At 40.7% G+C, this 24,902-nt stretch overlaps 3 protein-coding genes across 3 annotated transcripts; all 3 read right to left on the bottom strand.

Moving 5' to 3' along the window:
- Positions 1-2,027: 2,027 nt before the first annotated feature.
- LOC134632985 (gap junction delta-3 protein-like) lies at positions 2,028-2,888 on the bottom strand. Its single transcript, XM_063481860.1, has one exon. The coding sequence runs from the start codon at positions 2,886-2,888 to the stop codon at positions 2,028-2,030; it is 861 nt and encodes a 286-aa protein (XP_063337930.1).
- Positions 2,889-13,010: 10,122 nt separating this feature from the next.
- On the bottom strand, positions 13,011-13,877 carry LOC134633373 (gap junction delta-3 protein-like). Its single transcript, XM_063482237.1, has one exon. It carries the CDS (start codon positions 13,875-13,877, stop codon positions 13,011-13,013), a length of 867 nt encoding a protein of 288 aa, XP_063338307.1.
- Positions 13,878-16,558: 2,681 nt separating this feature from the next.
- On the bottom strand, positions 16,559-22,031 carry LOC134632984 (gap junction delta-3 protein-like). The gene is made up of 3 exons (XM_063481859.2): positions 21,214-22,031; positions 17,212-17,356; positions 16,559-16,630 (listed from the first exon to the last, which is right to left on the bottom strand). The coding sequence occupies exons 1-3, from the start codon at positions 22,029-22,031 to the stop codon at positions 16,559-16,561; spliced, it is 1,035 nt and encodes a 344-aa protein (XP_063337929.2).
- Positions 22,032-24,902: the final 2,871 nt, after the last annotated feature.

The following is a 24,902-nucleotide window of genomic DNA, read 5'->3' as shown; positions in this document are numbered from 1 at the left end:
GCTTTGAACAAAACCAGAATTACTGTATCACAGTCATGTACTGTATATTTATCTGAAAAGCTGATCAGCAAACAAAAATAATCAGTGACTAATTTGTGACTAACTGTGAGTAATGAGCCAAGTGAATAACCTCAGTCTGTGATCTGCTAAGTAAAGTGCTGATGCTAGGTTTTAGTTTTAGCTCGTGTGTCATGTCTACATTCCATTATGTTTCCTGTTTTATTTTGAAAGTCTTGTGTTTCCATGTTCAGTGTGTTTAGTTTTGCTTCCCCTGTGGCATCATGTTCTTTTGTGTCAGCTGTGTTTCCCCGGGTGTTTCCGCTTCCCTCATTATCCTTCTGTGTATTTTAGTCCTCTGTTCAGTGTGGGTCCGTCTGTTGTCTTCATGTCAAGTCACAGAGTCTTGTTTTCAGCTGCTCAGGTTCATGTATATGCTCATGTTTGGATCACTTCATGGTTACGTTTCGCATGTTCCTGTTCAGTTTCATGTTCTTGTCTCTTTTCATTGTTTTCATTTAGGTTGGTTTAGTTTCGCCTTGCCTTGTTTTTTCTGTTTTGTGTATCAGCTGTAATAAAGGTTCGCTTTGTATTTAAACCTCAGTTCATTTCTCCCGTGTCTGCATTCGGGTTCGCTTCACAAACACACCGGCTACTCTGCTGTGACAGAACGGCAGAGTAGCCGACCCTGAATAGAGGAAGACAAAGGACTAAAATACACTGAAGGATAATGAGGGAAGTGGAAACACCTGGGGAAACACAGCTGACACAATTGAACATGATGCCACAGGGGAAGCAAAACTCAAGACTTTCAAAATAAAACGGGAAACATAATAGAACATAGACATGACACACAAACTTTACAATGTGGACACACAGACATGAAACACCTGACATGATATATAAACTAGGGGGCATGGAAATATTGACTAAACTAAAATTCATCTCAGACAAACTAATAATAATAATAGAACTTAAAATTATTTCAATATAACATAAGAAGTCAAAAATACAACAGAAGTGAAAATGTTGGGTCGCAGACCCAGCCCCCTGACAGTTACGGAAACTCTTAAATCTCTGTAAGAAACTCAAAAAACAGTGAACAAACCCTGAAAAACAGGGTGACCAGACGTCCCTCTTTATGTGGGACTTTATTCCTTGTACCCCTCTCCCACATCTTGAGACAATGCCACACATTTTGACTAGTACTGCTGGATGTGCACTTTTCTGAAGTCTGGCATTTAAAACAGAAGGGAAGGCTTTTTCTGATAGTCAGAAGGTTAAGGTGCCTAATGATAGACTCACAAGTGGCTTCAAGTCGAGTAAAAGCTTTGCAGATTTTGGTGAATACGATGGAAACTACCTCAAATGAAATGAAGCAGCAATATATTCTGAGTAACAGAGTTTGCATGTACATGCTACAATCTGATAACATGCAGAATTTGGTGTATTTGTATTTTTAAAGTAGACACGAACATTTCAGACTACTTCCCAGCACTGTTGATGCATCCCACTTTGTCTTCCAATTTACTTTGCTGGGAATTTGGTCACCCTACCTTGAAATAATTCCAACATTACAGATTGGATAGAGACAGATGCCTCCATTTACAAAGCCTTACTTCACTTTCCAGACCTGCTTAAATAAATTAATCTTCACATGCTGCCTCAGGGCGGATTTGTCCTTTAAAGTGGGTACAACACAAACACAAAATGCAATCAGTCTTAAGCAAGTGTTATCAAGTGTATTCCAGAAAGTTCTCCTTTAAGCCTTTAATCAGTCACCAGAACGAACAAGTCAACAATGTCTCACATGCATCCTTCTTGTTCTTCTTATCATCTGTGTTGTCTTTACTCATTTCCTGAAATTTGATGGGTCAGCTTCCATGCATTTTTTGTGAAGTGTGTAAAAAGCCAAAAACTCCTAAACAGGGAAATTCTTCCAAGTGAAATGGAATTAGAAAGGTAGTTGTGAGTTTAAAATAGAAAAAGGAGGATGCTGTGATTGCAGCATGTGTTACTGCAGAGTCATCTCACACCGTAAGCATCTTCCTTCTCACATATTTTCCTCTTGGACTCTTGCACTTGTGATCGATGCAATAGACCTTTCGACCGGAGCCGCTTCTCACTGATCCCTTCTTCACTTTCACACTGCTGGCCGTGCTCTCTGACTCTGTCTTTCCTCCCGATTTCTCCTGTGTCTCCTCATTCTTGAGGTTGTGGAGGTTCTCACAGTCACAGTAGTAGATTTTGTCCTCCTGGTCTGAGCAAAACCACTTTCGAGAGCTGTAAAGAAGCTCGAAAAAGCTGGAAAATGCTGATATCACCCCTACAATAAAGTAGAAGAAAAGAAAGATTGTCTTCTCTGCAGGCCGGGAGGTGTAGCACTTCACTGTCAGGGGGCAGGGAGAACGACTACATTCAAAATAGGCTTTTACCTCAAAGCCGTACAGATACCACTGGGTAAATAGAAAGACAATTTCTGCCACCAAGCGGAAGATCACAGTGATAATGTAAAGCCTCCTTAAAGCTTTTTCTTCTCTGTTCTCGCTGCTCCACCTTTTACTTGATGGAGGGGGATTAGCACTCTTTTTATGCTGATGTGTGGCGTACACGAGGAAAAGCAGAGAAGGTGTAGCGATGAGGACGATATGAAACACCCAGAATCTGTACTGGGAGATGGGGAAAGCCTCATCATAACACACCTGCTTACATCCTGGCTGGAGGGTGTTACAGATAAATTCCGCCTGCTCGTCCTCAAACATGTCACTGGCCACAGTTCCCAGGATCACTATCCTAAACACCAGCATGAGGAAGAGCCAGAAACGGCCCAGCATCGGGGATTGTGTCTGGAGGGCATCGAAGAATCCACCGATGAAGCCCCACTCACCCATGACTGCGGCACTGTCAGGTCTGTCTTCTTTTAAGTCTGGAGGCTTGTTCACCTGTCTGTCTCAGAGCAAATGCTGCCTTTGTTTAAAAACACTAAACTAAAATTCTTGTTATAATCTCCCATATATGACTCACAGTAAAACTAAACCCAATAAAAGTGATCAAAAGAAGTGAGTTCAGGGTTTTTGCACTTTAGGTTGATTGAGTTCATATTCCTGCAAAGACAGTAATTCAAGGACATCACTAAAGGAGTCAAACAATATCACCAGCCTACAATAAATCTTTATATTTCTTTTGCTTTCAGTTAGCACAATATTTCAAAGAACTTCTAGGAAGCTGACAAACTTAAACTGTAGAGTATAATAATGCAGTTTTGCAGAATACAGGATTTGTAAATTATTTCGATTACTAAAGGCTGACTCTCATTGACATGTACAGGCTGGTTGAACTCAGTCAGACACACATGTGCTGCCACAATAAAAAAGGTTGAGCACATATTTGATTTAGGATTTAATCTGCATTATCTAGACAAATGCGTGACCTACCCCCCTTAAAAAGCCTTAAAGTTCTCCTACCATGTATAAGCTCAGATAAACCAGATAAAAATGGTAAATTCTCATGCCCGCACCATCTTATAGTGTACTCACCCTTAGCTCTCTCCAAAGTGCCATGTTCCTAAGGCTGGCTGGCACTTATGATTGAGAGGGCGGCAACAGTTGTCAGGAAATTCCTGCTACGTCCTAATCAGTGTCCATCCAGCCCCAGACAGAAGGTGTTTATCCAAGAAAGGCAAATTCTTGATGAGCATTTCCTAAATGGCAGGAAATATCTCTTTTAAGTTGGTCCACCAGTTTCCTTGGTAACCACATGAGAGGCTGCATGTAAAAAGAAAAATTGGGAATGTTTTTCCTCTTCATTTAGTCAGCTATCACCAAAATCAAGAGCTTTGTATTCATTGGTTTTCAGTTCAGGCTTTGTTAGCTATAGAGATGTTCCAATAGTTTGGCATTGACAAGCTTTTAAAAGAAGTTTGAGGTTTAAAACAAACTTGTTAATGGTATGAAACTCAAACTGTGCTGTCTGCTGAAGTTACAGCAAAATATTATTTGTTTCCCCCCTACATACTATTTAAATATTTCTACAGAACTCTGATTTTGGAGGCAAAATATGTGGCAAGTGACATGAAACAGGACACAATAGTAACACAGTAATAGCAACACAACTTCAAATAAACCATATAATTAATGTAAGCAAGTCAATATTGTGTTTTTTAAAAGTATAACATGACCAGCCAAAAATATTTACAGGTAAAGGCGAAACACTAACAAGTGGATTATAGAACAGAGTCCCTTTATTTTCCCTATTTGATAGAGTTAGTTTTAACCTACCGAGTCTTTCCAATTATTTAAGCCATCTTCTTATAGGTTGTGTGTATTGTTTGGATGGCAGTTTCCCAACTTATGGAAAGCATAACCTTTATCTTCTCTTAAAATTCATCAAACAGACACATCATTTATAATTCTTGGTAACAGTTTTGAAGTGAAGAATGGTCTGCTTGCCCATCTTTGATGCTGCTGCACATAAGCAATGTGTTTCTTTGTGAACTTTAACAAAAATCTAAATTGCAATCTGTTATTTTACTGACGTCATGACTTATTTATGACAGTCAATGCTTTTGAGTGCTGTGATATGCTCTAATAACCGTGCGAGACTAAGCACCTGGTTTTCCACAATCTGGCGGCATACCAGTGCAGGACTCTGCAGTTTCTATCATGTTGTTGAAAGCATGCAAACTAAAATTTGCAAAACATATGTAACAATATTTATATGACTGTGCCACAGGGACACTACAGTTGTACTTTCATATGTGAATAACAAGATGCACTTATGACTGGATATGGAGAAAAAACAAACATAAAAACCACTTAAACCTTGGCACTATCTGCTCCAGGGAGGACTGCCAACCTGTCCTCTCAGCACAAATTACTTCATCTGTAAGTCAAAGAAATTTTTGAGGATATCCTGCACAGACTCGTACTTTTTCTGGCTGCCCACATGGCTAAATAGAACTTGAAAAACAAAGGGAAAAATGTTGATGTTTCACAGGGTTTGGAAATATGTAAATAAATTCTTGGGATTTCATAGAAAAGCACCCAAAGACTTTATTCATCCTGCTGTGAATATGTGCAAGTAAGTGGGAATTGTTACCACAGAGTTGCAGGTGAGGGAGCTCTGAAGCTTGAAGACTTTATGGAGGCCGGCGGCCTCAGCCTCTCTCAGCTTCTCTTCTGTCATCTTGACAATAAAGTGCAGTGTGATGTAAAATCCCAACATTTAGATAATCTCTTATGAGCGCGCACTTGGCGACAGTGGGAAGGAAAAACTCCCTTTTAACAGAGAGAAACCTCCATCAGAATCATGCTCAGGGAGGCAGCCATCTGCTGTGACCGGTTTGGGCTGCGAGGAGAAGAAGAGAGCAGCGCGAGACAGGATAAAAGACACACGGTGTCATGGCGCCAGGTTTGTGATCCAGCATTTTGAGTTTGTGTGTATTCATTATTCTTTCTTTTCTCATTAAGATGATGGTTTAAGTTCAAGCTTAGTGTGGTTTAGTTCTTTTAGTGTCTGTTTATTTATGCTTCTGTGTCCAGTTTGTTGGGTTCTCTTGTATCTTTGTTTCCTTCCCTGTGTCCCTCGCTCTTGCCTCTGTATTTAGTCAGTCTTGTCCCAGTGTTTGTTTACGCCTTGTCTCAGTGCCAAATTCACATTTCATTGTCTTTGACTCAGTGTGTGTCACTTCCTGTTTTATTTTGACAGTACCTCATCTCATGTGTGTCTTGTTCAGTTTTCCTTTCTCTGTCTTTTTAGTCTGCATTAGTTCCAGCCGTGTTCCCTTCTGTTGCCCATCCTCTTGTTATCCTGAACGAAATTCTAACTCAGTCTACCTCTGCTCGTTGTCACGTCATCCCAGTTTGCCGTGGGTCCTTTGTTTATCCTTAGTTCCAAGTTCCGAGTTTTACAGTTTCCTGGTTTCCTCCTGGCCTGCATTTTTGTATTTTTTGTTTTCCAGTTTCTTGTTACAGCAAATGAAGCTGCCTCCTTTATTTTATTCCCTTGTCTCCGAGTCCTGTGTGTGGGTTCTACCTTGCCTGCCACACAGATGTTACATGACACAGAGGTTAATAACTGTCTCCATCAAAATGGTCTAAAAAGTACAACAAATGAATGAGTGTATATTTATTAAAGTCAGTGTAATATACCTACAAAACCGGCAACGACTTTAATGACCAACCTGTGTCCAGGTTTTGACAGGCAATTCACAGATTTCAGTGGTGGTCAATGGTGGTCATTGTTCTGATATTCAAGTGCTGGTTTTCATCACCTTCTGTGGAAGAAAAAAACACTTAGTTTTTTACTTAAGGTCAAACATGGCAGAAACCAGAGAAGCCATTCTCTGTCCTAACCATGAGCAGAGGTTCCTCGGTGCTGAGCATACAGTGGATGTTGTTGATGATCTCAGGTACAGCTTGTCATTGGGAAGCCTAGCCTGTGTCAGTGTTTTCAACACCACTCAACAGCACAGTGGGGATGTTGGGAATGTACCATTTAGGATCTACACACTGATTGTTGTCATAGTTATTTTTAAGACAAGTTTTCATCGACAGCTGGGAAAACAAAGTGGGCGAGGTGGGTAGAAGTAACGCTTGTTAGGAGAATTTTACTTTCTCCATTACTGAGTGTTGCTATCTGCAATTTTAGAGCCAGGATTCTCAAAGTGCAGCCCTGAAGACTATAAATAAATCTCACTTCACCAGTGGTTTATATTTATGGTCCAACACAGGTATAATAAGCTATCCTGTGAGCAGAAGACATGACAAATACTAAATTGTTTTGGCCTCAGATGCTGGTACTCTACACTGATTCTCTATCACCAAAACTTTAAGAACACTGTCTTTAGACTGCATGTAGTTTATAGTCTAAGGAGCTTAGAAAGAAAAGTGTCTGGACTTCTTTAAGTTGCTTGAAGACATTTCACCTCTTATCCAAGAAGCTTCTTCAGTTCTAGGGTCAAATGGTGGAGAGTCCCAGATTTAAACCCTGGGAGTGTGTGTCCCCCCAAAGGGACATGGAGCCCCTAATGATCCTCTACCTAATCACATGAGCCAAGGTGTGAAAACGGGTGTAGGTCCCATTCAGCCAAGATTTCGGGTAAACTCATTTTGGAACCTAGCTCCACCCTATCATGTGATTTCCTGAGGTCAGAAGGCCCAGGATGTGAGTCTGCGTTAAGGCGTCTGTCTTCTCTGTCCAAAAGATTTTGGACAGAGAGGACAGATTGTTTGAAAGAGGAGTGAAAGAAGTCATCTATGTTCACTGTGAACGACCCTCTTTGAACAGAGGTGGTGGTTTATGAAACCAACTGTCTGCCATCGGTAATCCAGTTTTGAGATCCCTTCCCAGACGCCTTAAGACCCACTCACATCCTGGGCCTTCTGACCTCAGGAAATCACATGATAGGGTGGAGCTAGGTTCCAAAATGAGTTTACCCGAAATCTTGGCTGAATGTGACCTACACCCGTTTTCACACCTTGGCTCATGTGATTAGGTAGAGGATCATTAGGGGCTCCATGTCCCTTTGGGGGGACACACACTCCCAGGGTTTAAATCTGGGACTCTCCACCATTTGACCCTAGAACTGAAGAAGCTTCTTGGATAAGAGGTGAAACGTCTTCAAGCAACTTAAAGAAGTCCAGACACTTTTCTTTCTAAGCTCCTTAGACTATGATGACCTGGATGACTGAGAACCTTCACAGACATGTAGTTTATAAAGTTCCTGCTGACCTGAGCATGGTGAAGGGCTGGCAGAATCCCTGTCAGTGTGACACACACAAATATGTAATTACTTTATTAAATTATTTTTGTTATATATGCATTTTTTAAAAAAAAAAATTACATTTCATACTAATTAAGTGCAGGTGGTATGAGTGTCTCAAGTCCTGCATGTTTGGTGTTTCAAGTCAGTGTATTCCACTATTCCATTATTTCTCAGTTTTTACAGGTCAGTAATGTGTCCAGAAGCAAATAAATATGCTTAAATGACCTCTGAAATGTACCCAATATTATTTCACACATTTGTGTAATGGATTTCACTTTTTTACTTGAACTACAGGTGTGGGTACCACTAGCAAACACTCCTGCTCCTGTAAAGTGTAAAGCTATGTGTACAGTTGCCGTGCCCCTGATTAATTTCTTCTCTTTAAGATGTTTTTTATTTATTATTTTGGAAAATGTGTTAAGCTAGTCTGAAGTCATTCATTAAAAAATAAGCTATCTCTCTGTTAGCAGCTAACGTGCCAGAGAAGATACAAAGCCAGAAAACTGCCAACACCAACGTTAGTAAGTTAACGTTAGCAGTATTGATGGATGTAGGCTAACAAACCAATAACATGATGATGTGGGTGACCTTTCTATGTCTGTGTATCGAGAAAATGTGTGTTTTCCTTTTTGTTTATTTGGGGAGGGCGTCTGTAATCAGGCCCGTCTGTTTGTCTGTCTGTCTGTTTGTTAGCAGTCTAGAATCCACAGTTTTTAAGATATCATTTTTAAAATTTTGTGTGATGGTAGATACCAAGAGCAGCTTGAGCTGATTTAATTTTGATGAAATCCAGATCAAGGTCAAGGTCACATCAAATATGAAAGTCAGCAAAAAATTTATATTATCCACAATTTTTTATATGGATAATCTTCAAACTTCACAACAATATACACTGGTCGGCCTTTGGACATTTACATTCATTGTTCATTGTTCGTTGTCAAAATTAGCCTTGAAAATAAATTTCAAGAAAACACATCGAGTAATATATCATTAGCATGTTAGCATGGTGTCTTTGCATGTGAGTTGAGACCCAGTCAAGACCCTCTGAAAGGTTTCTGTGCTTTTATTTTCCTGTCAGTACAACCTAAATCATCTGCTGGGTTAGAGTTCCTGCCTCTGACCAGCTACAAAAGGGCAACAAGTCCAAAAAACCAGCGTTAAACAAGTTTATCAAGTGTAATCCAGAAAATGTTTCCTCCTTGAACTGTTTACAGCATTTTGTCATTTACCAGAACAGTTTCCAGAACAGTGTCAACAAGTCAACAATGCCTCGCATTCGTCTTATCATTTTGTTGCATTTGCTCGTTTCCTGATCTTAAGCATTTCCTTGTGATATGTTCCATGGAAAAACTCCTTAACTGTGAAATTATTCATCATTTCATTTTTAAGTGAAACAGCACGAAAGAATTAGAAATGTAGTTACAAATTTATGATAGAAAGAGAGGTTGCTGTGATAGCAGCATGTGTGATTCAGAGTCCTCTCACACTGTAAGCCTCGAGCCACTTTTCCTCTTGGACTCTTGGTCTTGTGCCCAGTGTTGGAGGCCTTTCGACTGGAGCTGCTTCTCACTGATTCCTTCTTCACTCGCACACTGCTTGTCTTTTCTCCTGGTTTCTCCTCTGTCTTCTCTTGCTTGTGGTTGTGGAGGTTCTCGCAGTCACAGTGGTCATCTAGTTCTAAGTGCTTTTGATTTGAGCAAAACCACTTCCCAGAGCTGTAGAGAAGCTCCACAATGCTAGAAAATGCTGATATCTCCGATCCGTCTCAGATTCGCCACCTTTGTTTTAAGAATGAAACCAGAATGCTTGTTATCATAATCTCCAATCCATGACTTTCACTCAAAGTGAAACTAAATCTGGTCAAAAGTGGGCTCAGGATATTGACTGAGTCCTGTGGGCTTAAACTAAAAGCCTACAATAATTCTCAATTTCTGTTGCCTTTAGTTAACACATTAGTTCAAAGAATTGTAAGAAACTAACAAGCTAATAGTGTGGAGTCTACCGATGCAGTGTTGTCTCAAATGTAGGATTTGAAAGTGTGTCTTATACTGACTGGTTGAACTACTCACCTATGTTTTAGAGATGTCTGTTCTGCCAAGACAAAACAGGTTGAGCATAGATTTTCTTTTTGTGTTTATTTAAGAAAGACAAAATCTTGATGAGTATTTAAAAAAAGTTTCCTTTACTAGATGGAAGAATATCTTTAAAGTTGTACCAACACGTTTCCTGATCACAGCATGACACGTTTTGTTAAATATAAAAATTATACATGTAGTTTCTTAATTTAGTCAGCAAGAACCAGAATCAAAACTAATTTTTTGTTTTTGGTTTTAAGTTGTTAGATTAAACCCTGTAAAAAAAAAATTCTTTTGTGACCCTGGATATGGCATTTGTCTAAATTTGATCAGAACTTAATTACTGAGTACTTAAGTAGTAGTTAATTAAAAAAAACCTTTTAAGTTATATATCATCTACTTTCGAGGCATAACCAATCAGGGAAAAACAATCACCCTTCTCTGTTCCTCAGTCGTCCTCTCACTTGTCCAAACCTGTTTAAAACTCCACTGCCCTCTCTTCACGAGTATGTCATCTAGACTAACGACCTTTCCACTCTTCATCCTCTTCATAGCTTCCCTCACTTGCCTTTTGCTAATCCTCTCTCATCCTCTACATTACATCCTTAATACAGTCACAAGATTCTCCAGATACTCCTTGATAATAAAACATTACTTAGATGTAGAAATTTCTGAGTACACCCAGGGCATCGAATGTTGGCTGCTCCTCCCTCTACATACAACATGAATATTACCCAGATGCAAAATATTTAACAGGTGACATGAAACAGCATACAATCAACCCGTGACACGAATTCAAACTTACAGTACAATTAACACAAACAAGCGGATTGCACAACACATTTCGAGAAGCTAAGAGGAAATAAGCCTAAAACAAGACTTTTTTCTCTTCTGTTTGATATGATGAGAATCTATTTTGAAACAGTGAATCTGATTTTTTTTAATGTCACACAGATTTCTGGTCCATTTATTCAGTAAGAGTCTCTGTCGTTTGAAAGCTGTGGCAGAAAAATAAGAACATAGTTTTGAACTTCAGATCAAACAGCATGGCCGGAGCCAGAGAAGCCGTTCTCTGTCGTCAACATGGGCAGAGGTTCCTCACTGTCGGGCACACAGTGGATGTTACTAATAGTCTCACATATTTTGCAGTTGGGAATCTTCGTGGTCCAGCCTGTGTGAATGCTTTCAACACCATGCATCAGCACAGTGAGGGTGATAGGAATGTTGTTTTAGTTATTCTCAAGCAGGTTTTCCACAGTTGAGAAAACAAGGTAGGCGAAGTGGCTGGAAGTAGTGCAAGATATCTGCAGCTTTAGCGGCCGAATTGTCCAAGTGCAGAACACTGATTTATATTTAGTTTCCAACAAAAAGTTAAAATTAACCATCCTGTCAGCACAGGACATGACAAATACTAAATTGTTTGCCATTCAATCACACAAACTTTATAAACACCAACTGTAGAGGGCATGTATTTTATAAAGCGCCTGTTGACCTGAACGAGGTGAAGAGGAGGAGGGCTGGCACAGTCCATTTGTGAATTCATTATACAGTATATGCATGTGTTTCTGTGCATTTCACTCTGTTTGTATGCTGGTATGATTTATAAAGCCCTACAAGTTTGGTGTTTCAAGTCAGTGTGTACCACTATGGACAGCAGAGGGCAGCAGAATGCCTACTATAGGTCTGCCTTGTTTCCATTGGTGTCATGAGATCACGATTCTAGCAAGACTGATCAGGCTAACTTTGGCATGTTTCTTCTGCTCATTATTTCTAATTTTTCACAGGCCAGTAATGTGTCCAGAAGCACAGAAAATGTCCCTGATTAATTTCTTTTGTTTCACATGTTGTTGTGTGTTATGTTGGTAAAATATGCTAAGCTAACCTGAGCTAATTCATAAAAATGGTCAACAGAATTAATAGAAACCATGTGGATGAATTAAGTAACAAAGGAAGCAAAGACTCTGGCAAGGCTAACCAGGCAATAGGTAGCATGTGTCCTCTCCTTTTTAATAACTTTTACAGGATCATGAGGACCATACCGTACGACAAGGTCACGTCCGCTGTCGCTAGCCGCCATTTCTGCCACTTGCCGGTTTTGAAACCTGGTGCATTGTATTGCTGCTGCTGCAGCTGGGTTGGAAACAGAAGGGTAGCATTGTTGGTTTTTACTGGGGTTTTAATCAGTCAGTACAGAAACTTAGATATTCACAGATTATACAGAGGATATGCTACAATATGCTACAATAGTTTAAGAAATTTTGACTTCTCTTGAGTGGCAACACCTAGTACAGGAGAATACTGCAGTGGGTATTTATAAATCCTAAAATGGAGAGAAACCTGCATCAGTATACACAGTATAAACAGTGTTAGCCTATAACTGTTTCTTACAATTTGTTAACTGAAAGATAAAGAAGCAGGCATTTATTATGGGCTGCTGTTAATGTTTTATTACTTTAGTGATATCATAGAATTATATCTCTAGATGTTCTAATGCAATGTTTCATTTTTGATTCCAGGCAACTGGAATATGAAGTCAGTTAATGCCCAAGCTGGATAAACCTCGAATCCACCTTTAAATGGACGGGTACCTAAAGGGACCAATGCACCAGTGAGGTCATAATCTGATTCAGGTTGTTGATTGCCACAAAATTCTGGCCCAAAACAATGATGGCCATCATCAGATATACTACAAAATAAGAAAGAATTGAAACCCAGTACAAGAAAATTCAGTCAGTGTGGCTCACCAGGAACTACAAGAATAATATTCATTTTCTCTAAAAGGCTGCCGTGCTTATTTTTCCTATCAGTACAACCTGAATCCCCTGCTGGGTTAGAGTTTCTGCCTCTGGCAGCTACAAAAGGGACACAGTTACAAACAAAACAATCAGTGTTAAACAAGTTTATCAAGCGTAGTCCAGAAAATGTTTCCTTCCTGAACTGTTTACAGCCTTTAATCATTTTCCAGAAACAACAACGTCTTGCATGCATCCTTCTTATCATCAGTGTTTTCTTGGCTCATTTTCCAAACAATCCTTGTAAAGTGTCCCACTGTAAATACTGTTTAACACATCAACAGTGAAATCATTTCAAATGAAATGGAGTTAGAGATGTAGTCACAGGTTTAAAATAGAAAAGAATCTGAATCACACATGCTGTGATTGCAGTCAGTCCTCTCACAATGTAAGCCTCGAGCCGCTCACATATTTTCCTGGTGGACTTTTGCACTTGTGACCACTGCTGTAGACCTTTCGACTGTAGCTGCTTCTCACTGATCCCTTCTTTGCCCTCACACTGCTGGCTGTGCTTTCTGACATCATCTTTACTGCTGCTTTCTCCTGTGTCTCCTCTTGCTTGAGGTTGTGGAGGTTCTCGCAGTCACATTGGTCATATAGTTCCAATTTCTTGTGATTTGAGCAAAACCACTTTCGAGAGCTGTAGAGAAGCTCCACAACGCTGGAAAATGCTGATATCACCCCTACAGCAAAGTAGAAGAGGAGGAAGACTGTTTTCTCTGCAGGTCGGGAGGTGAAGCAGTCCACCGTGTAGGGGCAGGGAAATCGGTCACATGGGAACTGGGCCTCCACCTTGAAGCCGTAGAGATACCACTGGGCAAATAAGAAGCCGATTTCTGCAACTATGCGGGAGATCAGAGTGATAATGTAGAGTGTCCTTAAAGCTCTTTCTTCTCTGTTCTCCCTGCTGCTCCTTTTCTTCGATGGAGAGGGGTTGGCACTCTTGTTATGCTGGTGTGTGGCGTACACGAGGTAAAGCAGAGAAGGTGTAGCAATGAGGACTATATGAAACACCCAGAATCTGTACTGGGAGATGGGGAAAGCCAAGTCATAACACACCTGCTTACATCCTGGCTGGAGGGTGTTACAGGTAAATTCCTCCTGCTCGTCCTCAAACATGTCACTGGCCACAGTTCCCAGGATCACTATCCTAAACACCAGCATGAGGACGAGCCAGAAACGACCCAGCATCGGCGACTCGGTCTGGAGGATATCGAAGAATCCACCGATGAAGCTCCACTCACCCATGACTGCAGCACTGTCAGGTCTGTCTTCTTGGAAGTCTGGAGGTTTGTTCACCTGTCTGTCTCAGAGCAAAGGCTGCCTTTGTTTTAAAAATGAAACTAGAAATTTTGTTATTATAATCTCCAATAAATGACTCACAGTGAGACTGTACCCAATAAAAGTGATCAAAGGTAGCGTCAGGGTGTATCCATCCTAAGTGTCGACTGAGTTCATCTTCCAGCGGCCTGAAATAAAAAATGAAACGTTCCATAAGAACCTGCAAAGACAGCAACTCAAGTATCTGATTAAAGAAATAAAACAATAACAGCAGCCTACAATAAATTAATATTGCTGACTTCAGTTAACACATTACTTACATATTGACAGCTTGAAAGCCAGTCAAAAATATTTACCACTGTATAACAGCAGTTACTGTGCATCTGTGTCAAGTGGTCACTTTGTCCAGTTAATGAGCATTAATGTATCATATTATTGATGTCAGAATAATAGAATTCAGTAATATCAGCTATTTTCTGGAGAAAATTTGACAGACATCATGATCGTTGGCATCACTGGTGTTCTCTAGCCTTTGTCTTTGTGTCTAGTATTTAGTTGTGCATCCTCTGTCTCATTATCATTGATTGATTTCAGCTGTGTGTCGTGTGTCATACACTGGCGTTTCCCATCTCCCTTATTATATCATGTGTCTATTTAAATCCCCAGCCTGCTTGTGTTCTTTGTTGTACTGTAGTGTTTTTCCACAGCTGTTTTGGTCCACCTTCACATGCAAAGATGAGATGGAATCAGTAAAGTTTATCTTATCATATAACACATAAAACGAAACCATCTTTTAGAGTTCAGTATAAAAACTGACCCTGGCGCCAGCAATCGTCTCGATATGGCGTTATATGAGGTTATTTGATGAGCTACTATCAGTCGTCACTGAGGGATTTTTTTTCTTGTAAGCAAAGGTTTCTGTACTCTCTTTTTTTCCTTTTTAACAGCTGTGCTCAAATCTACATGTGACTGTTATAAGACCAAACAAACATCTGCGTTATAAAAAAGCACATAGCTCTAATTGAGCCGAACAGCTTTGTGTTGATACCTGCAGCCTTCTCCTTGAATGCAGCTGGTTTCTTTGGCTGAGCCTCTTCAGTTTTACGCTGAGTTTCTCAAACTCATCACACTAGCATTCTGTGGTTGTGTTCACACCGAACGCGATAGGCGCGAGCGAAAACGCCCCAAACGCCCCTAATTTGACCACCTCGACGCGTGTCCAACAGAAATCAATCGCGCCTCAAAATTCCATATTTTGACGCGCATGAACCGGAAATGTGGGAGGAAGTTGTGCCAGACGGTATCTTTGCTAGATGGCAGCTGTCGAGCTAGTGCTTGAAGAGAGAGTCTCCGTTCTCTATTTACTGTGGAGAGCAGAGCAGCGGCGTTAAGGACGTCCTCGCCGTACCTGGGTCCGGTCCTCCAGAGGCGTGAGCAGTTTGGTGAGTTTCACCACTTGCCCCAGGAGCTGCGCCTGGATGACGGCGATGACAGCGATATCACTGTCTTTCACTTGCCCAGTTTGAGGACCTGCTGTCCCGCGTCGGTCCCAGAATCGCCCGCCTAGACACCAACTACAGGCGCTCAATCCCACCTGCAGAGCGCCTGTCCATCTGCCTGAGGTTAGTAAAAGTCTTTAATACGGTAGTCCTTTATTGATACCTGTGCTAATATATGCTAAACCATCCGTTTATACACTGCTAACATGGATGTGGTATGCTATCAGTGTTTGCTGATAGCAAACTGTGGTATGGAGACGACTGTTTATAATATTTCTAGTGATACTCGAAAGGTCTCATCAAGTCCCGATTTAATTCGATTTATGCTGTTATCAGTGTTTGCAATGATAGCATGGCTGTGGTGTCTATCAGTGTATGCTCTCGGTGTTTGCTGATATCAAACTGTAGTATTTGGACCACTGTGGGTTAATCTTTGTAGTGATACTCACTCTTTTTTTAATTTAGTTCTGGTTTAATTCTGGTATAGTTGAATATTTGTATATAATCCCTGCAGCTGTCAGACTCTATAACAGGGGTCACCAGCCTTTCTTTAAACTGAGAGCTAGATAAAATTGTGTTTGGTTCATCTTTAGTTATATGGTTCTATCTAGCATATTCTATCTTGATATGCTGTCTTATCACAGGTTAATTTTTCAAAAATATTAACAATGATATAAGCAAGGAAAGGGCTACATGTCAACATACAACTCTTTATTTCTATTAATGTCTTACTTCATTCCTACCTGACTGACATGTTGAGGGATTATGAGAGATTGGCTCACTGTAGTGGTAAAAGTTGCTACCAATCAAATTATGATATGTTAAAGTTAAAACAAAACACAACTGACTGTTTTATATTATATCTAATATATGTTATCCTTATAATTACATAATGTTTTATGTAAGATTTGTTTTGTAATTTAAATCTGACATCACAAAAGTATTTTGGAATTTGAATAATGTATTTTGTAACTGCAGTACACATAATACTAATTTTGAACAATTTTGTCCAGGTCCCTTGCCACCAGGGACTCCTTCAGGACCATCACGTTCAGTTTCAGAGTCGGTGTGTCCACGGTGTGCCAGATCACCCCCCAGGTAGCGACGGCCATCTGGGACTGTCTAGTGGACGACTTTATGGCTGTGCCTTTACCTGGAGACTGGCGGTCCATCACAGAGGGATTCCAGGAGCGCTGGAACTTCCCTCTCTGCTGTGGCGCTCTGGATGGGAAGCACGTCCAGACGAATGCACCCCATATATCGTATAGGAGACACACACATTGATATACACTAAATATTTATTCCATTTCTTTTTTTGTGGTGCCCATATTGATTTTGTTTAAACAATTATTGCACACTTTTTGTAAATCCAGTAAACTTCTTTTCACTTCTCAAATATCACTGTGTGTGTCTCCTGTATGATATATTTAACTGACATTTTTTATTGTAACAACCAACGATTTATACAGGAAAATACTGGCCATTATCAAGGTTGCCCAAACTTTTGCATCCCACTGTATTAGTATAATATGAAATAAATTCTACATGTGTCAAGTCGTGTGCCAACATTTGCTGTGTAGTAGAACTGAGACATTAGTCATTATAAAAATTTATTTGAAATAATATTAAAATTCTCAAACAGAAAAACATTAAACATAAATATATAAAATATAAGTATTTACAGAGAGACAGGAATAAAAAGGACCCAGCTGCTCTCCAGAGCAGGAACAAGGCTGAGGAGGAAATGCTCCATTGGGGACTGGCGTGGCCTCTTCAGGGACTGGCGTGGCCTCTTCAGGGACTGGCGTGGCCTCTTCAGGGACTGGCGTGGCCTCTTCAGGGACTGGCGTGGCCTCTTCAGGGACTGGCGTGGCCTCCAGCTCCACACCGATGGACCGTCCTGGGACCAGTCCCTCATCTGCCTCGGAGCTGTCCTCCTCTGTGGGCCTGTAAAACAGCACAAAACACAAAGAAATGAGAAGGCTGCTACTAGATTTTAATTTCAACATTGAAGAAAAAAAAAAAAAAACAATATAATCAGATTAGTTGTAGATATTTAGTAAAGTGATCACAAGGGAATCCCACCGAGTAAAAAGCTATCAGTGCTTGCTGTACATCTGATGCTACAATTACATACCTGTGGGTGCAGCAGCAGGAGCTCAGGGACTGGGGAGCCAGGAGAAGCAACAGGGGATGCTCTGCTGCAGAATCAGTTGGTTCTATCAAGACAATATTAAATGTTAACAGGTTGAATACAATAATCATAGAGAAAGTATATACAGTGGTCCCTCATTTATTGCAGCAGGGGTTCTCAGAATAACTAGCCCCTCGCCACACACTTTATACACTTTTTCCCCCCACACACATGAACATTAGTCACAGTTCTCAAAACGTAAAAGTATTATTATGCCGTGTTTTGTCTTCGTCTGCCTGCCACTTTCATGCGCCTTTTTCCCTCGCGGTGCAGGTGTCTATTTCCGAATGAGGGTCATAGTTATGGGTGTTTTTGTGCTGTTTTTTCTATTGGACGTGATGGTTATCAAAACAAAACATGATAAATTTGACAAGCGCAGGAGACACGACACGGAGGAGATTTGTCAATCAGGCTGCAGAATGCAGTGCTGTACTGTGCAAAAAAAAAAAAGAAAGCAGTGACGGATGAGCGGGACCACTGTGTGCTGTTTATTAATAAACAAAATATATTCCTATATGACAACATGCATAAAAACAGAACGGTATTTGTACATCAGTGGGAAAATAGCGGTGGCTTGCTAGCTTTTGTGCGGCTTCCTCGGGTCAGTGAAAAATGTAAAAAGAGAAATGAATGAACTTACCAGGTTGCCCGATCTCTTCACATTTCTTCCTCCAAGCTCGGTCCTTTATATTCCTGTCTCGGTACACAAAGCAGCTGGTGTCGTACAGCTCCGGGTTGTTTGCTACGGCGTTGATTAGCCTTCCCTCCATTGAAGAATGAAGGGCTTTGGCTGGATCTGCCCCTTTGACCTAGGTTACAGCCACGTCACCAGGCTCCTGATTGGTTGTCGCGGCGCGATTTGACGCTGGAGTTCAGATTTTTCCAACTCGAGCGGTAGAGGCGAAACACACGTATGCACAAAATGCAACACAAAAACTCACGCGCGTGGTTTTTTTCGCGAGTCAAACGCGGTACACTGACGCGCGTTTCACGGGTTTTGGCGTTTTCGCGACGCAAATATGCTTCCGAATTTTCGCCGGACGCGCAATCGCGTGTCAATCGCGCTCTTTCCATTGACTTTACATGTAAACCTGACGCTCTGGCCGCCTCTATCGCGTTCGGTGTGAACACACCACTTGTAACTTATATATATTTTTAATGGTAATTTGAAGCTTATTTTATGCTAGGCTGCCACGCAATCACACAAACCGTAAGAACACAGTCTTTAGAGGTCATGTACTTTGTAAAGTGCCTGGTGATCTGAGCATGGGGCATGGAAGGCTGGCACTGTCCACGCCACTGTGACCCACACAAATATGCTGTCACATTTGTGAATTAATTATGCAGCATATGCTTGTGTTTCTGTACATTTCACTGTTTGTGTGCTGGTATGATTTATAACATGTCCTTCTAGTTTGGTGTTTCAAGTCGATGTGTATCACTTTGGACAGTAGAGGGCAGCAGAATGTCTGCCATGGTTCTGCCTTGTTGACATGGTTCATCATAAGATGGTCATTCTGGGAAGACTGACCAGGCTTAGTGTTGATGCATTACTGACCTGTTAAAATGCATAACTGAACATTGAAGTTTACCTTATCTTATTTAAGGCTGGATTTATGATGTGCAATATATCTTGATGCATGCTCTATAATCCAGTTAAGGAATTCCCAAAAAGCTGATTCTGTTCATCTGGACGTAACATTTTCAGTGGGAGAAACGCTGGGACGGCACCTAAAGAATGCTTCAGGCGATCCAGGAGAGATCAACTGCTGCCTAAGCAAAAAATCTTAGTGATCCCTTATTTGTCAGGAGTATCGGAACAGCTTAGACGCATTTTCTCTAAACAGCGCGTCTCTGTGACTTTTAAACCCCAAAACATGCGGCGCCAAAAATTGGTCCATCCCAAGGAGCGGTTCTCCTGACACAAACAGAATAATGTAGTGTACGCTGTTAAGTAGCAGGAGGATTGCTGTGATTTATACATCAGGGAAACCAAACAACCTCTGGCCAAGGGGATGGCACAACACACTAGAGCTACCTCGTCAGGCCAGGACTCTGCCATCTATTTACACCTACAGGCCAGTGGACACTCTTTCAATGATGAGGATGCACACATCCTGGACAGGGAGGAACGCTGGTTTGAGTAAGGATTCAAGGAGTCCATGTACATGAAAAGGGAAAGACCATCTCTGAATAGAAAAGGGGGCCTAAGGGTACATCTTTCACTATCTTATAATTGTGTGATTGCAGCCATTCCCCAACTCTGTGAATGGTACTCACGGTCTTGGATCAATGGTCTTTGATTGGTGGTTTTTGATCAATCGACATGACAATTTCCATATTAATGATCAAGGAACCGATCTCACAGCCCATTGTTTGTCAGTGGTGCTAGTTATAGTCATTAAGCAAATGTACTGTTTATAAGATTGGGGAAGCCTGCAGTCAGCTGAGACTGAAGAAGTCCCTCGGATATGTGACAAAATGTTTCTCCCACCAAAAACTCTACGTCCAGATGAACAGAATCAACTTTTTGGGATGTGGTGTATTTAAAAAAAAATTTCTTGAGCTACTCCTGTTCTGCCACTTCGATTAAGTGTGCTACCGGTGTTGGTAGAAACACTAATGTCCCTTAGCAAACACTTGCACTCCCATACAGTGTAAAATTCTGCAGTTCATAAACAGTTCTGATTGCAGTTCTTGTGCACTTGGTTAATCTCTTCTGTGTTTTGAGTCTTTATTTCTAAACTGTGCTAAGCTAATCTGAGGTAATTTGTAAAAACAAGGGCAAGGGTTGTAGTAAAACTTTGATGTTTTATTCACAGTATTGAGATCTTTATTATTTGTATCTATTCTAGTCAGGTACATTTAAAAAAATATTCAACTACTTTCCAACTTTGAAACTTCGTCTCTGTGAATTTTAGCTTTTAACATGTTTTGATTTCAGCTCATTCAACTCTTTTTTTCACCAAACATTCGGCAATTTTAAAATGAATTCAGTTCAAGTGTTTTGAAGGTCAGCTTTGACCTAGGAAACTATAATGGTTCAAAGTCCATGTGCTTATTTTTTTTATTCTGCTCATTGATGGTGAGCAAAATAAGAACGATTTGAGATCTAGTCAAGACAAAACAGCTAAATTCGGTCAGTGTGGCTCACCAGGAACTGTAAAATTAATAGGAATTTTCTCTGAAAGGCTGACGTGCTTATTTTTCCTATCAGTACAACCTGAATCCCCTGCTGGGTTAGAGTTTCTGCCTCTGGCAGCTACAAAAGGGACACAGTTACAAACAAAACAATCAGTGTTAAACAAGTTTATCAAGCGTAGTCCAGAAAATGTTTCCTTCCTGAACTGTTTACAGCCTTTAATCATTTTCCAGAAACAACAACGTCTTGCATGCATCCTTCTTATCATCAGTGTTTTCTTGGCTCATTTTCCAAACAATCCTTGTAAAGTGTCCCACTGTAAATACTGTTTAACACATCAACAGTGAAATCATTTCAAATGAAATGGAGTTAGAGATGTAGTCACAGGTTTAAAATAGAAAAGAATCTGAATCACACATGCTGTGATTGCAGTCAGTCCTCTCACAATGTAAGCCTCGAGGCGCTCACATATTTTCCTGGTGGACTTTGCACTTGTGACCACTGCTGTAGACCTTTCGACTGTAGCTGCTTCTCACACTGCTGGCTGTGCTCTCTGACATCGTCTTTACTGCTGCTTTCTCCTGTGTCTCCTCTTTCTTAAGGTTGTGGAGGTTCTCGCAGTCACATTGGTCATATAGTTCCAATTTCTTCTGATTTGAGCAAAACCACTTCGCAGAGCTGTAGAAAAGCTCCACAACGCTGGAAAATGCTGATATCACCCCTACAGCAAAGTAGAAGAGGAGGAAGACTGTTTTCTCTGCAGGTCGGGAGGTGAAGCAGTCCACCGTGTAGGGGCAGGGAAATCGGTCACATGGGAACTGGGCCTCCACCTTGAAGCCGTAGAGATACCACTGGGCAAATAAGAAGCCAATTTCTGCAACTATGCGGAAGATCAGAGTGATAATGTAGAGTGTTCTTAAGGCTCTTTCTTCTCTGTTCTCCCTGCTGCTCCTTTTTTTCGATGGAGAGGGGTTGGCACTCTTGTTATGCTGGTGTGTGGCGTACACGAGGTAAAGCAGAGAAGGTGTAGCAATGAGGACTATATGAAACACCCAGAATCTGTACTGGGAGATGGGGAAAGCCAAGTCATAACACACCTGCTTACATCCTGGCTGGAGGGTGTTACAGGTAAATTCCTCCTGCTCGTCCTCAAACATGTCACTGGCCACAGTTCCCAGGATCACTATCCTAAACACCAGCATGAGGACGAGCCAGAAACGACCTATCATTGGCGACTCGGTCTGGAGGTCTTTAAAGAATCCACCGATGAAGTCCCACTCACCCATGACTGCAGCACTGTCAGGTCTGGCCTTTTGGAAGTCTGGAGTCTTGTTCACCTGTCTGTCTCAGAGCAAATGCTGCCTTTGTTTTAAAAATGAAACTAGAATTCTTGTTATTATAATCTCCAATATATGACTCACAGTGAGACTGTACCCAATAAAAGTGATCAAAGGTAGCGTCAGGGTGTATCCATCCTAAGTGTTGATTGAGTTCACACTCCAGTGGCCTTAAACCAAAAATAAAACGTTATATGAGAACCTGCAAAGACTGCCAACAATATCATTAAAGACATAAAATAATAACAGCAGCCAATTAGCCTTTAAGACACTCTTACCCACTAACATTATAGAGTCAACTGCTGCAAATTTCTTTCTATTTTAGGATATATACGTGGTTTTGACTCTTTGAAATTGACTCTGGTGGAAATATACTGACTCGGCTATGTTCCAGAGATGACAGTGATGGTAAGATAAAATGGGTTGAACATTGATTTGCCTTTCAGTTGTACCAACTTGTGGTTGGTACAACTGGTCACAACATCAGATGTTTCTTTACTAAAAAAATGTGCTTGTATTTTGCTTCATTCAGTCAGCAATCACCAGAATAAAAACAGATGAAATATATCTACTCTGCCTCCTCTGCACACGTAGCTGTCCCTGTGATGTACACATTTGTATTCTTGTCTAAAAACACTCCAAATGAAAATCTTAACATCTTCAGTTCTGCCACTTTAATCTTCTTATCTGTGTTTATCATCTCTAAATCAGAAGTCATTACAAGTTTCACTACCATGTAAACTTGTAAACTTTTCCTTTTACTGTTGCTGGTATCCTTCTGTCACATATCATCCCTGACACTCATCTCCACCAACTCCACCCTGCCTTCACGCTCTTCTACACTTCTCTTGTGCATTGCCCATTACTTTGAATGGTTGGCCCCAGATATTTAAACACATCTGTCTCCCCACATTCACTTACATGTATTCTGTATTGCTTCTACAAGCTCTGTTGTCTTCTCTCCAGAGCATAACTCCACTACTATAGCCTCTCCTCCACCTCTTCGCTACTACAGATCACAATGTAATCTGCAAACATCACAGTCCATGCAAACTCCTGCCTGACCTCGTCTGTCATTCTAACCATCACCATTGCAAACAAGAAAGTCTCAGAGCAGCAGAAGTCACGACTGTCCTTAAACATTTCTTGCACCACCCTGCACATCTTCTCTAGCTCCTCTCTCAGCTTTTCTCAACCACCTTTTGGGATTATATCCCATTTTGACCTCGGGACTTCCTGGCCATACTCCGCGCAGAATATCCTGTATTCTATGCCCTGCCTGCTAGCATCTTGCATCCTGTTGTTTTGTGCTGGATTGTCTAATGTCTCTGGGGCATCTCTGCCTAGCCTGCACATGAAGTCTTGCCTGGTGTGGTAGACCCAGCCTCTATTAATCCTCTATCTGGATAGATAGAGGAACCATTTTTCTTCCAAAATGGTTCCTCTTTTTTCTCCATTTTCTGCTGCCTGAGGTATTCACTAAGATCAGTTATGTTCATCTTCCGGATGTACATGTGGATCTTTGTTGTTTAATCCTGAATAGTGGTTCTGGCCTCCACTAGTCCTCAGCCTCCTTCTTTCTGCTTAACATGGAGTCTCAGGGTGCTGAGTTCGGGGTAAAACCCTCCATGCATTGTAGAGAGCTTGTCTTGATGTTTTCATTCCATGTGTGAGGCATCGAGTGGGCTTTCTTGTAATCAACCCTGGTGATGCACAGGTTGGTCACTCTGTTCTTTCTACCAATAGCTGAGGATTTGTGCCTTGATGCCTGACGGAAGCTTCAATGTTGTGCTGAGGCAGGATGTTGGCCAGTAGTTGGATAGACTGTCCCATCTTTAGCCATTCTGGGTGGATCCCATCCATTAGCAGCTGGCTCATTTGTTCAGCTAGGAGCTCATCGAGTACAGTTAGCCAGTAAATGCTTTGTAATGTAACAAGTAGTATAATTTTTTTTGCAGACTCTATTTTAGTGTACCTACCTTCAAGTATTTTAAGTTATTTATAATTAGAGAGTAATTTCAAATAAAATATGTTGAAATTCCATTTAATTACAGTGGATCTATGCTCTTTGTCACAGCCCCTGTTATAAAGTGTTATTTTTTTATTTTTTATTTTGTTTAGACATTATTACTGGGCAGCAAATTCAAGAGCTCTATTGCACTGGCAGTGGGGTTCGCCTACTGATTATTGTTATGATAAGCTTCCGATCTGGCTCCAGGTAGAGGCAGCAACAGTATCTGAAGCCTCATTACCAGTCTTATTGTTTTCTAACACGGGTTCTTCTAATATTTCGATCAGTCGTGATTTTGTTGTTAAACACTCCTTAAAGATATTAAGTCAAATTAGGAAATCTCTTAAACTACCTGACTTTTCAGTAAGAATGCCAATAATACATAACTACTTGTTTAAACCAGGTAAAATGGATAGGGTGTTTTTAGAATGGGGGGAAAAGGGATTGAAATGCATTGAGGACTTATATATAGATGACAAGTTTATGTCTTTCCTTCAACTTCAACAAAAGTTTCAGTTACCTCAATCACATTTTTTTTCGTTATCTTCAAATAAGGAATTTTGTTCAACGAAACTTTTCAGACTTTCCACTGAAGCCACTAAGTCATACTTACTTTGATAAAATTCGGAAAGCAGATTTTAAACATCTGATATCTCAGTTTGTCAAGTGCTTTACAATCCCAGTTGATTCTGATCGAATTAAGAATACATGGGCTGAAGACCTCGGTGTCCCTTTGTCTGAGGACCAATGGTCAAATTGTTTGTCCAATATTCAGAAAGGCTCAATAAATATAGATATAAACTAATCCA

This window comes from Pelmatolapia mariae, linkage group LG8 (assembly GCF_036321145.2).
Source record: "Pelmatolapia mariae isolate MD_Pm_ZW linkage group LG8, Pm_UMD_F_2, whole genome shotgun sequence".
In the NCBI taxonomy this organism is placed as follows: domain Eukaryota; kingdom Metazoa; phylum Chordata; class Actinopteri; order Cichliformes; family Cichlidae; genus Pelmatolapia; species Pelmatolapia mariae.
Note: the sequence above shows the minus strand (reverse complement) of the source record. Positions and strands in the feature narration are given on the sequence as shown.